Here is a 15133-nt window from a genome sequence, read left to right as displayed (position 1 = left end):
ATTTGTTTTCACCACTTAAATAAAAAATAAACTATACATGTTTGATATCTGTGCACTCATACTGACCTGGGGAATCATATGGACAAGTCAGTTTTACCATATAGTGACTATGGTAAACAAAAACCCCAAAAAAGTATTGTGGAATTGCACTTTTTTGCAATTTCACTGCATTTGGATTTTTTTTTTTCCGTTTTCCACTACACTATATGATAAAATCAATGGTGCCATTCAAAAGTCCAACTCATCCTGCAAAAAAAAAATCCCTCATTGATGGAAATATAAAAATGTTCTGGCTCTTGGAAGAAGAGGAGGGAAAAACAAAAAATGGCCCAGGGTGAAGGGGTTAATGAATCAGACTGCTTGCAGAGTGGTAGAAACTGGAGTAAGATTTGTGGCATAAAGAACACTGGCACAGTCACACGAACAAATGTATCAACATTTCAGAATTCTGGCATAAAAGATTTGATGAATTGTGGCCATAATGCCATGCAGATTTTGTAGTCACTAGGTTTTTGATATGTAATCTGAGAGCAGCATGATGTAGGGACAGAGACCTTGAGTCCAGCGATGTTTTATTTAGTTTGATTCCTGAAGTTTTGATAAAATCCCTGTTTTATCTGCAGCAGATCCATCAGTTCTCTGAATGCTGAACTCTGTGTGATCCGACCGACACCACTGATTGGCAGCTTTCTGTGCAAACTGTGCATAGACAGAAAGTTGCAAATCAGGGGTGGGTGCCGGAGAACTGCATGGCCCAAGACAACTAGTCCTCCAGTGATAATCGCCTGCTGATAAAACACTGAGCAAGCAACCCAGTAAGTGATACATTGCTGAAATCAGGGTCTCTGCCCGTACATCATGCTGCTGTCAGTTGGGGTAGCAAGAATGTGCTGTGTGAGCCCCTTTAATATATTACCAGCAATGCTGATGTGATTTAATAAAGCTCATATATATACTTTGTGGATATTATCCTCTCATAAATTCATGTAGTTTGGATTTTCCGTTCCGAAGCATGTCAATTCTATTGGTGTAATTTCTTTCAGACTTCACACTTGCAATGTACGGAGTGAAGTCTGGCAATTCCACAACAATATATGCGACAAAATCTGCATGAAACATGCAGTCCTTGCTGCGAATTCGGTGTGTTTTTTGGTTGCAAAATTTTGACTGATTTGTTTGCGCCAAATTTGTCACATATACAGTACAGACCAAAAGTTTGGACACACCTTCTCATTTAAAGATTTTTCTGTATTTTCATGACTATGAAAATTGTATATTCACACTGAAGGCATCAAAACTATGAATTAACACATGTGGAATTATATACTTAACAAAAAAGTGTGAAACAACTGAAAATATGTCTTATATTCTAGGTTCTTCAAAGTAGCCACCTTTTGCTTTGACTACTTTGCACACTCTTGGCATTGTCTTGATGAGCTTCAAGAGGTAGTCACTGGAAATGGTTTTCACTTCACAGGTGTGCCCTGTCAGGTTTAATAAGTGGGATTTCTTGCCTTATAAATGGGGTTGGGACCATCAGTTGTGTTGTGCAGAAGTCTGGTGGATACACAGCTAATAGTCCTACTGAATAGACCGTTAGCTGCTTTTTTCTTGCCATAATACAAATTCTAAGTAAAGAAAGAAAGAAAAATTGGGCAAACTTTGAAAGTGTCCCCAAGTGCAGTTGCAAAAACCATCAAGCGCTACAAAGAAACTGGCTCACATGAGGACCGCCCCAAGAAAGGAAGACCAAGAGTCACCTCTGCTTCTGAGGACAAGTTTATCGCAGGTTAATAGCAGCTCAGATTAGAGACCAGGTCAATGCCACACAGAGTTCTAGCAGCAGACACATCTCTACAACAACTGTTAAGAGGAGACTTTGTGCAGCAGGCCTTCATGGTAAAATAGCTGCTAGGAAACCACTGCTAAGGACAAGCAGCAAGCAGAAGAGACTTGTTTGGGCTAAAGAACACAAGGAATGAACATTAGACCAGTGGAAATCTGTGCTTTGGTCTGATGAGTCCAAATTTGAGATCTTTGGATCCAACCAGCGTGTCTTTGTGCGATGCAGAAAAGGTGAACGGATGGACTCTACATGCCTGGTTCCCACCGTGAAGCATGGAGGAGGAGGTGTGATGGTGTGGGGGTGCTTTGCTGGTGACACTGTTGGGGATTTATTCAAAATTGAAGGCGTACTGAACCAGCATGGCTACCACAGCATCTTGCAGCGGCATGCTATTCCATCCGGTTTGCGTTTAGTTGGACCATCATTTATTTTTCAACAGGACAATGACCCCAAACACACCTCCAGGCTGTGTAAGGGCTATTTGACCAAGAAGGAGAGTGATGGGGTGCTACGCCAGATGACCTGGCCTCCACAGTCACCAGACCTGAACCCAATCGAGATGGTTTGGGGTGAGCTGGACCACAGAGAGAAGGCAAAAGGGCCAACAAGTGCTAAGCATCTCTGGGAACTCCTTCAAGATTGTTGGAAACCATTTCCGGTGACCACCTCTTGAAGCTCATCAAGAGAATGCCAAGAGTGTGCAAAGCAGTCATCAAAGCAAAAGGTGGCTACTTTGAAGAACCTAGAATATAAGACATATTTTCAGTTGTTTCACACTTTTTTGTTAAGTATATAATTCCACATGTGTTAATTCATAGTCTTGATGCCTTCAGTGTGAATGTACAATTTTCATAGTCATGAAAATACAGAAAAATCTTTAAATGAGAAGGTGTGTCCAAACTTTTGGTCTGTACTGTATATGGCTGTAAAATTGGTTTCCTGGCCGTAAAATATTTCCGTTTTTTGTTATTAAACTTTTTGTTTTGCGAAGTATTGAGAGCTCACCACGCTTGTCTGAGGATAGGGAGCTGAGAGGACCGATGTCAGTGGGTGCTGAACCCCGCTGGTGATGCACAGCCAAACATGTAGAGGAAGTATTGCGGGACATCAACCAGGTGAAATGAAACATCTTTATTAGAACATCTCTAAAACAAGTAGAATCATACCATGATTAAGGACATCTGTTGTGCCAGAAACGCTCCAGTTTTTTTAACCTGGTTCTTGGATGGATCCACTTGTTTTAAAGATGTTCTAAAAAAAGATTTTTAATTTTATGTGCCGCACTATTTCCTCTTCCTCTACATTTCTTTTTTGCACTCTGTCATGAAGGTGAAAGCATAGAAGTCACTATTAGGCTGGCCATTTTAGTTATGACATAAGTTGTACGGCCAAAAATTACCATGCGCCACTGCTACATTGCTGCACAATGTAGATGAATGGGGTCGCCCTGACCACAACGTACTGCCATTGCAACATGCAAGTTGAGAAAATTCCAACAGGTTCGGACTTTTTGTTACTTGCTTGTCATGTAACAGTGTGACCCCATTCACCTGCATAACTTTGCGATATACCAGTATTTATTTATTTTCTGTTTGAACCACAAGTGTCTGCGACATTCAGCGTACCACCACCCGCTATCAATCTCCATGGCCGTTTCATTCACCCTCCTGACTGATCACTCTTTGAAACTGGGGCTCAGCAGGTGCCACTGAATCATTAGATAGATGACTTTATACACATGTAATGCAGACATTATATACGCTAATATACCTGCAGAAGGTCATAACTGCTGTGTCCGGCAAATCAAGTTCTAGTTCCTCCTTGGGATCTGAAGAACTGGCAATTCTGTTTCTTTGGTCGTTTGAGTGCCCAAAACTTTTTGACAAAACTGATTTTCCCTCCTTTTTGTATTAGGATTTAATAAAGGACCTGAAATCTGAAATTTCTGGGAACTTTGAAAAAACAATTTTAGCAATGATGAAAGCACCGAGCATGTATGATGCCCAAGAAATCCATGATGCAATTAAGGTGAGTGAGTGCTGTTAAAGTAGTACATTATGATCAGAAAAGAATGGCCACTAACTTTTTTTTTTGTTGTATTTGCTCAGGGTGCTGGGACAGATGAAGAATGTCTTATTGAGATCCTAGCATCTAGGAGCAATGCAGAAATTTTAGAAATCAACAGAGTGTATAAAATGGGTAAGTTGACCACAGTCCTGTAAAGGAAATCTGTCACGCGATTCATACTGCCAAAATCATGGGCAACATGAATCAGAGATTGGTTGCACTATTTCAGCCAGGTATATTTGTCTCTGAAATGCTCCAGCATTTCAGAGAACATTTAGTTAAAAGATCAGGTTGGGTACCATAGTCGGAGACCGGACTAGTCTAGTGCCGCTCCTGATTATTAACAGGTCTAGGGGTGGGATTCAATTTTTTAACAACGGGTTCCCTGTTTGTGTTATGAAACCACGCCCATTTTAAAGTCAAACCCCCTTTTTGTCAGCCACACACATTTTCGCACACATTTTCCTCAACCACAAAACACAAGTAACGGTAACTAAAAGTAAAGGCGATTTACACTTCTTACCCTACCTTACCCCAAACTGTCCAGCACACATTGTCCCAGTCACTGTCAGTCACTTCTTAATATGGTGGATAGTTTTAATCCCTTCATCCCCCAGGCCTGCTTTCGTCTTAATGGCCTGGCCAAATTTTACAATTCTGACCAGTGTCACTTTTTATATGGTAAAAACTCTGGAACACTTTAACTTATCCATCTGATTCTGACATTTTGTTTTTTTTGTGACATATTGTACTTCATAATAGTGGTAAAATTTGTTCAAAATGACTTTTGTTTGTTTGTGAAAAAAATGGAAATTTGGCAAAAATTCTGAAACTTTCGCAATTTTCAAACTTTATTTTTATTCCCTTAAATCAGAGAGTCATGTCACACAAATTGGTTATAACATTTCCCACATCTCTACTTTACATCAGCAGAATTTTTGAAGCATAATTTTTTTTTGTTAGGAAGTTAGAAGGGTTAATAATTGACCAGTGATTTCTCATTTTTCCAACAAAATTTACAAAACCATTTTTTTTAGGGACTACATAACATTTGAAGTGACTTTGGGGGGCCTATATGACAGAAAATACCCAAAAATGACACCATTCTAAAAACTGCACCCCTCAAAGTTCTCAAAACCACATTCAACCCGTCAGGTGCTTCACAGGAATTACTGCAATGTGGAGGGAAAAAAATAACATTTTAGCTTTTTTTCACAAAAATGTTACTTTAGCTGCAATTTTTTTATTTTTACAAGTGTAACAGGAGAAAATGGACCCCAAAATTTGTTATGCAATTTCTCCTGAGTATGCCCGATACCCTATATGTGGGGGTTTAGGTTCATGGCAGGGCTCAGAAGGGAAGGAGCACCGTTTGCCTTTTTCACCGTAAAAATGGCTGGAATCTAGAGCCATGTCACGTTTGGAGAACCCCTAAACAGTGGAAACCCTCCCCCGCCCCCAAGTGACCCCATTTTGGAAGCTAGACCCCTCAAGGAATGTATCTAGATGTGTGGTGAGCACCTTGAACCCCAAGGTGCTTCACAGAAGTTTATAACGTAGAGCCGTGAAAATAAAGTCACATTTTTCTCACAAAAATGTTCTTTTAGCCCCAAATTTTGCATTTCCACGAGGGTAACAGTAGAAAATACACTGTACAATTTGACGCCATGATGTATCCATATGTCTAAGGTTGGCAAGTCCTTCCCAACCAGGACGTATAGATATGTCTAAGGTTGTGAAGGGGTTAATGGGTTTTCTACAAGTTTTGATAATTAGTATTAAAGGAACCCTGCTTAAATTGGAAAAGATGACCATCTGTCCATCTGGCACCTCAACTGTCTGATGCAACTAATCGCTGGCCTCAGCAGCAATTATGTGCAAAATAACATCCCACAATGACCAGACTACATATTGCCTCCACATAGTGACCAAATAATACCACATACTAGAGAGAAATACCACCACACCATGGCCAGGCCAGATATTATCCCCCCACTTAGTAACTGAATAATACCACATACTAGGGAAAAATACCGTCACACCATTATAGCAGCACATATTACCACCTCACAGTGGCTGAATACTGCAAAATTGATCATTAATTAAAACACATTACTAATAACACCAATATTACCATATTACCGAGAATTCCATTATACACAAGCTCTGTATATAGTATATAGTGTACAGGTAATGCAGTGATATTATACACAGTAGCTCTATATAGCGTATAATGTACAGGGATCTTCAGAGACATTATACACAGGAGCTCTGTATATAGTGTACAAGTAATACAGGGATCACCAGTGACATTCACAGGAGCTTTGTATATAGTGTACAAGTAATACAGGGATCACCAGTGACATTCACAGGAGCTTTGTATATAGTGTACAAGTAATACAGGGATCACCAGTAACATTATACACAGAAGCTCTGTATATAGTGTATACTGTAGAGGTAATACAGGGATCACCAGTGACATTCACAGGAGCTTTGTATATAGTGTACAAGTAATACAGGGATCACCAGTGACATTCACAGGAGCTTTGTATATAGTGTACAAGTAATACAGGGATCACCAGTGACATTCACAGGAGCTTTGTATATAGTGTACAAGTAATACAGGGATCACCAGTAACATTATACACAGAAGCTCTGTATATAGTGTATACTGTAGAGGTAATACAGGGATCACCAGTGACATTGTACACAGGAGCTCTGTATATATTATCAGTGTTCAGGTAATACAGGGAACATCAGTGACATTATTCACTGGAGCCCTGTATATAGTATATAGTGTACAGGTAACACACTGACTCACCAGTGACGTCTCTAGTTGAAGTCATTAATCTTCGCTTTTCTTCTTCATCCAGCGCTAACCACCATCACTTCTTCCTGCCAGGACTCATCTTCAGAAAATAACACACAATTATCTATAACTAGTCGGTTCTCGAGCACATTCCCCACTTTCTTCCCCGACTTTTACATTGCGCCAGATGAAGGCAAAAAAGCAACATAGTGCCGTCCTGCACAGTAACAGGACCTCCCTTTTGTTCCCTCCCATGGAAAATAGTCCCCTCAAAAGTAAAATATATTACAGTAGTAATGATGTCCCCTAATTGGCCCCTACAGTAATTATGGCCCCTTTATTTAATGTTTCCATTCTGGGCCCTTCCTGTAATAATGACTGCCATCCTTGTCCCCAGATGTCTCTTATTCTGGGTCCCATATGTCATCCATCCTGGTTCCCACATGTCCCTCATCCTGCTCACCATATGTCCCATATCCAGATCCTAATATGTCCCATATCCTGGTCGGTCCCCAATATTGCTATCTTCAGTAAGAAAATAAAATAAGAAAAGACTCTTATTATCTGTCCATGGTCTAGCAGCATCCTCTTCCTGTTTCAATGTTGGCGCGGACAGGCCGGTGCACGGCAGGGACGTCAAATACCAGCGACGTGCATGCCGTTGTCACCTGCCAGCCTCTGATAGGCTGGCGGCTATTTTAACTATTGCGGTGCAGGAAGGGCTTCCTGCACCGCAATATACTTCAGCTGAATGTGCATTCAATTGGAACTGACGGGCCAAGGAACTGGATCGGGGCACTGCTTCCTGCCGGTTCAGGGAAACGTCTGCAATTTTAACAATTGATTCCCCGAACCGCTGGGAACCCCCTGAATCCCACCTCTGGACTGGTCTCTTCCATGGCTGGCGAAAGACCTGTCTTCTAACTATAATTTTTATGAAGCTCAGGCACTTCAGATTGAGATATACTTGGCGGCAGTTGTGTTGCTAAGCTTTGTTTCATGCTGCCTGTTGTTTGGGCTGCATTAATTATGTGACAGGTATGCTAAGTCATATGGCAAGACTAGTTAGAGGGTTGATATTGACTTTTAGGATTGCTGCTTCCAGTAGGTGACAGTAGAGTTCTAGTCCTCTTCCTCTCTGAACAGGCAATTTGTATGTTTAATTTCATAGAGGAGCATGCATGGCGTATAAGTCTCCTTACTCTGACATGACAGGCTTGGCTTGTCAGTCTCCACAAGGAGAAACGTTACCCCTTAGGTTCCTTTAACACCCAATTCTAAATTTGCTTAATATTATTTGCACAAAGCACGTAGGTAAGTAATTTAGTAACATTCTTACAGAATGGTGATCTGTTATTTTACTGGCCTTGTGTCTGTCTTCAGAAAGTGAAAATGATGCATTGTGTTGTTCCCTCAGAGTTTAAGAAGACCCTGGAGCAAGCGATTAAGAGCGACACATCCGGACACTTCCAGAGACTGCTGATTTCCCTTAGTCAGGTAATTTCCATCTGTGCACTTAAAAAGACAACATGTTTTTATGTTGTTGACGTTTTTGCCCATGTTTCTCATGTATCACGGTAGTAGAAATTCTGCGGAACTGAAAATAACACAATGTTAAACCGTTTAGGGCATCATATTGAAGTATATACAAGAGCAGAAGAGGGTTCAGAGATGTGCAGCTAGGTTGGATACTGGTGTATGTGGTGACTATTCAAAAATCAGGCAGAATTGAGATAGATTTAAAGGGAATCTGTCAGTAGGATCAACCCTCCTAAGCCGTGTATACAGATATGCAGGTCATAGGGAACTTAATAAAATTCTGCAATAGGTCTTATTTCAGAGAAATCCACGTTATTCTTAATATGTAAACGAGCTATTAAGATCTATGGTTTGGATACTGATCTGCATGAGACTCTGCCTCTAGAGCTCACTTTAAATAAAAGGGGGTGTTGACCGTGTGAGACATGTAATGACTGACAGTTTGCTCTTCTCATCCTACTGCAGTGCTCTGTGTGATTACAACTAACATTTCTTCAGCCTCCATCTCATAGGCAGCTAATTTGGGGGAGGGGAGTGCAGGTGAGCGGAGGTTTGTTGCATTACAAACATATCGGCAGCTGTAGCTCTCTTTCCCTGAAGCCAGCTCAGCTGTACTCCCCACACTTACTTCCGAAAGAAAGCTGAAGACATGTTGGTTGTAATCACTCACAGCTCTGCAGTGAGATCAGAAGAGCAGACTATCAGTCATTACATGTCTCACACTGGTATCACCTTCTTTCACTTATAATAATCTCTGGAGGCGGAGTCTCATGCAGATCAGTGTCCGGCCCATAGCCCTGATCAGCTCATTTGCTTATTAAGAAAAATATGGATGTCTCTGGAACATAACATCGGATCACAGATATTAAGGCATAATTTTATTCAGCTTCCTACTACCTGCATACCCATATAGACGGCTTAGGAGGGTTGATTCTACTGACAGATTCCCTTTAACAAGTATAAATATATCCATGGGCTGTAATAAGATTTAACACATGATTTATACATTTCTAAAACTGTGCAGCTTTTAGGGGTGGAGGAGTGTGTCTTTATTATTAATATAGGAAGGGGTTCTTTACAATTAAAGCAGCTAAACTGTAACATTGCCTAATTTGATTCCATTGAAATGTATTTGACTATCTAAACGTATAGCAGGTGATAGGAATAGGTGACTTATTGTGTGGCTGATGTACTCTGCCGTCACACAGGGTATACATCAGCAAAAGATTGCTGGAATCAGAGTTTTGTGATCACTAAAAATGTTAATGTTGATTGTATAGCAGTATTATTTAAACACAGCATATCAGCATTTATTTCATCACTATATGCCATTATTGCTCAGCACTTTATTGTGTATTACAACTACAGGATGTACTATTACACTTTGTAGTTTTTTTTTAAAACTATTGTTGTTTAGGCAACAAGATTTACTTTGAAATAATGCTGTATGTATTATGTGCACTGTATGACAGCACAGCTTATGTCGGGGCACCATCCAACATAGGGCCGTCCTGTCTGAAAGTCCGGTATCATGTTTGTGTCTGTTTTATCGCACACAGTGTAAAACTGCCAAAGACTATGATCACTTTTGTGACGAGATTTCCCTCAATTGATTTTAATTGTTTTCTACAGGGAAATCGAGATGAGAGCAGCAATGTAGATATGTCATTGGTCCAGCGGGATGTACAGGTGAGCACATTGATGATTTGTTATTATGCACGGAGTTAGGCAGCGCTCATTACAAACTCTTATGATTGGCGCCGTACCTCCCAAAGATTTTTATAATGTTGTGTGTGTAGTCAACAACCGTGTGTTTCTAGGAGTTGTATGCAGCTGGAGAAAATCGCCTGGGAACTGATGAGTCTAAGTTTAACGCCATCCTGTGCGCACGCAGCAGGGCACACCTTAATGCAGGTAATGGAATGCATTGTGTGTTGTTACTTAGATATCGCATTTATTAAAGGAGCACAAAGTATAGAACGTACACGTAGAAATAAACAATCTCTTAATATCCTCCTTTGCTTTGTTCTTAAGTTGTCTCTTATGTCAATATAAACTGTGAGAAATCCATATAGAATTCTTCCACATGCCATTCAGAAGATCAGCCGTCCTCTGCAAGCTGCTTTTTTTTTTTCCAGTAAATCACAATTTTTTTTAATAAAAAAAAATGTAGAATATGGGAACACATTGTCAGAAAATTACATGATTTAATTATTTATATCATTCTAAAAAAAAATATCCTGAAATCAGTTTAGGCAAAATGACTGTCCCTGTAATAATGTGCTGAAAATGAAATAAAAATATGAAATCCCAAGATAAATCAGATTAGAAAAAAAGTAGTATGATTAGGTATCTTGTTATGAGTGGGAAAAATATCATTAATACACTCCAAAGTTACTTTCTCATCGAAAGCATTTGTGACATCTCCATGAGATTAATCATAAACCGGCAGTATGCAGTTCATGATAGAAATCTACAGGTCCCACAGGTCATGTTATTCATACCAGGCTGTAGCAGTTAATGGCTAATCTGTTACGGCTCATTCACATCTTATGTTTCTGTTAGAACAAAAACTTCATAATTGTCCTAAAGGTCTAAGGCAATGCTGCGACTTTGGCCACAAAACAGCTCATGCGTCCAAAGATCGCTTTTATCTGCTTCATAATACGACGCACTGGGCACACTGATCGCAATCAAATGGTTGTTTTTTTGCAAGTTTGTTGTCGCTGTTGTGATACTCTGCAGGTCAAAATGCCACCCCATTTACTTGCATTATGGTGTGATGTAGCAGCGGCATACATCGATCTTTTGGTCACATGACCTGTGTTGTGGCCAAAGTCAATGTGTAGTCCAAGCCTTATATTTAAATTATTATTTATTTTTAGGGCACCATTGATTCCATGGTGCTGTACATGAGAAGGGAGATACATACAAGATACAGATATAAATTACAGTGAACAAACTAACAATGACAGACTGGTACAGAGCGGAGAGGGCCCTGCCCTGGTGGGCTTATAGCCTACAGGATAATGAGGAAGGAGATGGTGGAATAGTGGGGGTTGCGGCTGCTCCGGTGGTGGTCAGGTGGAAGAGGGTCATTGCAGGCTGTAAGCTTTATTGAACAGATGCGTTTTCAAGTTCTGTCTAAAAGTTCTGAATGTGGTTGATAATTGGACGTGTTGAGGCACAGAATTCCAGAGGATGGGGGATACTCGGGAAAAGTCTTGGAGGTGATTGGATGAAGAATGTAGAAGTATGGAGGAGAGGGGGCGGTCTTGGGAGGACCGGAGATTACGTGTGGTAAGATATCAAGAGAATAGTTCAGAGATGTATGGTGGGGAGACAGATTATGGATGGCTTTGTAGGTCAATGTTAATAGTTTGAACTGGATACTTTAGGGAAATTGGGAGACAATGAAGGGATTTGAAGAGAGGCAAAGGGATGGATCATCAGTCAAATAGATTAGCATAGCTAATTCTGAGAGTATTTTGGCACCTTGAATGTTTCTAAATGCTCACAGCATGGTTACATTAGATCAGACAGAGGATAAATAGATTTGTCTGTTCCGTTTATTTTATAGTGTTGGATATAGGTAAAACCTGAACTCCTGTGCAGAAATGTTTTGAAGGTTTGCTTGTCTTGTTCTTCCGCATCTCGACCCCCTTTATTGCAAACCATCTGTATAATCAACTACACACCCTGCACCCTACAATATCTAACACAGTGGATGCAGTTATTGGAGATCTTGCATTGTGGGGAAGGAGACTAGCAGTGATTGTAAGATCTCCATATAACGGTGCTCTATGTGATTAAAAGTGTTGTTCCTAGATCAGCCTTATACATGATAGCTCTGTATGTCCTTGCCTTTCTCCATCGGTCCCATAAGCAGTGCACATGTAGAACCACTTCTCCATTGAAACAGATAAGGTTGTGATCATGCTCTTGATCAGAGGAGGTCACATTGGTCGGACAACCACTAGTCAAACATTATCACCTGTCTTGTTAATAGGTGATATTATTCAATGTTTTCATTAGAAACATTTATTATTAATATGATTAGTGTCATTTATATCTTGTTAAAGATACATATTTCTAAATTGATTATTTTACAAAGAAATCATTTATGTTCTGCTTTAGAAATTCCGTACTAATAGCCCCCACCTAGAGATAATGTCTGCTCACATAAACATTTTAGAGTTTATAACAGGAAAAAGTGACAAAACGTGATAAATGACACTAACTACCTTATTTTTCGGACTATAAGACGCACCTAGGTTTTAGAGGAGGAAAATGGAAAAAAAAATTTAAGCAAAAAAGGTGGTCATGATGCCCTGTTAAGGGGGAGGGGGTCTGCTGCTGACACTGTTATAGGGGTAATGTCCCCCAATTCTGTTAATATCCCCCATCCTTGTATATATGGCCCTCTCCTTCCTGTTATACGTGGCCCTCATCCCCCATCCTGGTATGCATGGCACCCCAATCCCCCATCCTGGTATGCATGGCCCCCTCGTGCCTCTTCCTGCTATGTATGGCACCCTTCATCCTGGTATGTACGGCCCCCCTCACACCCATCCTGGTATGTATAACACCTTCATCCCTCTTCCTGGTATGTATGGCCCCCCTCATCCTGCTATGTATGGCCCCTTCATCCCTGAATGTATAGTCCCCCTCATCCCTGAATGTATAGTCCCCCTCATCCCTGAATGTATAGTCCCCCTCATCCCTGTATGTATGGCCACCCTCATCCCTGTATGTATGGCCACCCTCATCCCTGTATGTATGGCCCCCTCATCCCTGTATGTATGGCCCCCCTCATCCCAATTTGCATGGCCCCCCTCATACTTGTATGCATGGCCCCCTTCATCCCTGTATGTATGGCCCCCTCATCCTGGTATGCTTGGCACACCCTGATCCCCGTCACGCTGTATGCCATACATACCGGGTTGAAGGGTGTCATACATACCAGGATGAAGGGTGCCATACATACCAGGAGCCGCGCTGCGGGCACAGTGCCGGTTATTAAGGAAAATGAATATTCACTGCTCTCCACGCCCATGGGCGTGGGGAGCAGTGAATATTAATTTTCTTTAGTAGCGGGCACAGTGTAGGCTGCAGCAGGCGGCTGCTGCCTCCTGTGCACCCCTCCTCCGCCACTGTCGCTTCCCCCACATCACCCACAACCCACAGCCACAGTATTTATGTATATCGGACTATAAGACGCACCCCCCACTTTCCTCCAAAATTTTGGAAGAAAAAAGTGCTTCTTATAGTCCGAAAAATACGGTATGTACCTGGAGGCTTTGGGGAGCAATGTAATATAAACATTTTATCATAAATAAACATAATATTATATTTATACCTGGCTTAGTAATGCATTATACAGTTAATATCAGATGTGTATTTTACATTTTGTTTCTTACATGTGATTTCATGCCTTTTAGTTTTCTCTGAGTACCAGAGAATGTGTAATCGGGACTTGGAGAAGAGTATCTGCCGTGAAATGTCTGGGGATCTGGAGAGAGGCATGCTAGCAGTGGGTAAGTGCCTTATTGTTAAGCACACTAGGTATTTGGAGATCAATGCCTGAAAAAACCCATACAAAGGTGCCTGTAATCTACAGATGTCCGTGAACTATTAGTGGGGCAACTAAACAGCCCCCACAAAGCAGATTTTGGGGTACTGTACACTTCAGCCTTCATGGTCAGTTGGCAGGTTAAGTGGTACAGCGTAAAGGTGCATTTACACCACCTGATTTTGCAGTATTCCCACCATGGGAATGCACATTTATTTTTTTCCTCTCCTTTGACCAAGAGCCATAACATTTTTTTTATTATTTTTTTTTCCGTTGATGTAGCCATTTGAGGGCTCGTTTCTTATAGGACGTTAATATAGCCATATGAGGGCTCGTTTCTTATAGGACGTTAATATAGCCATTTGAGGGCTCGTTTCTTATAGGACGTTAATATAGCCATATGAGGGCTCGTTTCTTATAGGACGTTAATATAGCCATATGAGGGCTCGTTTCTTATAGGACGTTAATATAGCCATATGAGGGCTCGTTTCTTATAGGACGTTAATATAGCCATTTGAGGGCTCGTTTCTTATAGGACGTTGATATAGCCATATGAGGGCTCGTTTCTTATAGGACGTTGATATAGCCATATGAGGGCTCGTTTTTTACCTCTTTTACTTGCCATAAGTGACAGATTGATACAGATTCCCCGAAGTATCCAAGTTACACATCTTGGTATTTTGCATGCTTGTTTATACCTTTCTCATAACAGGTGTTCAATAAATGCTAAAATATTCCGAAATCATGATTGGCTGGTAATACAAAATTGTCCAGAATAAAAGGGATATTTACTTTAGTTTTGTGAATTGAACACTTATGTTTTATCAAGAAATTCATTACAAAAAACTGAATATTTTTCATATGTTGTTTCCTTGCACACCCTCTTATGCCTTACCTTTTGTTCACAATGTGTTTCCTATAAATGGACTAGCTGCAGAGGCCGTTTCAGTGTACTGATGGGCACTGTGACGGCCTCTTCCATCAATAATTAATACAGACCACACTTCAGTGCATTTGCATTGTAGTGACACCCGAGGCAAGGCCAAGCATTACACATACCCTGCAGGCTTCCTACATTGTTCAGTATTTTTCTGCTTATATGTATGGTGTCAGTGTATAACTTGTCTTTTGATGCTAATGCTGGTAATCTCTCTCTTGCTTTAATCACATATTAGCCTCCAGATGATGTCTGGTAATTCTTAGATTGCCTATAGCATCCAGATGCCATTGACAATATTGCAAAGATCCATTGTGTTCTGTGACGGTGTACATTTCTCTGCATGTATGGTTGCTGTGTTGT

At 40.7% G+C, this 15133-nt stretch overlaps 1 protein-coding gene across 2 annotated transcripts in view; it reads left to right on the top strand.

Annotated features, from left to right (window-relative positions):
• ANXA11 (annexin A11) overlaps positions 1–15133 on the top strand; it is a 73419-nt gene that overhangs the window by 46432 nt on the left and 11854 nt on the right. For both annotated transcript variants that reach the window (XM_073686012.1, XM_073686013.1), the window contains exons 7-12: positions 3761–3874; positions 3955–4045; positions 8140–8219; positions 9894–9950; positions 10082–10175; positions 13703–13798. In XM_073686012.1, coding sequence (XP_073542113.1) covers positions 3761–3874; positions 3955–4045; positions 8140–8219; positions 9894–9950; positions 10082–10175; positions 13703–13798 — 532 coding nt within the window. The remainder of the gene's footprint in view (positions 1–3760; positions 3875–3954; positions 4046–8139; positions 8220–9893; positions 9951–10081; positions 10176–13702; positions 13799–15133) is intronic.

Source organism: Phyllobates terribilis, unplaced genomic scaffold (assembly GCF_046119375.1).
Source record: "Phyllobates terribilis strain yellow unplaced genomic scaffold, ASM4611937v1 Scaffold_5__5_contigs__length_657084704, whole genome shotgun sequence".
NCBI lineage: Eukaryota > Metazoa > Chordata > Amphibia > Anura > Dendrobatidae > Phyllobates > Phyllobates terribilis.
The sequence above is the reverse complement of the archived record's forward strand: the minus strand, read 5'-3'. Positions and strand labels throughout refer to the sequence as shown.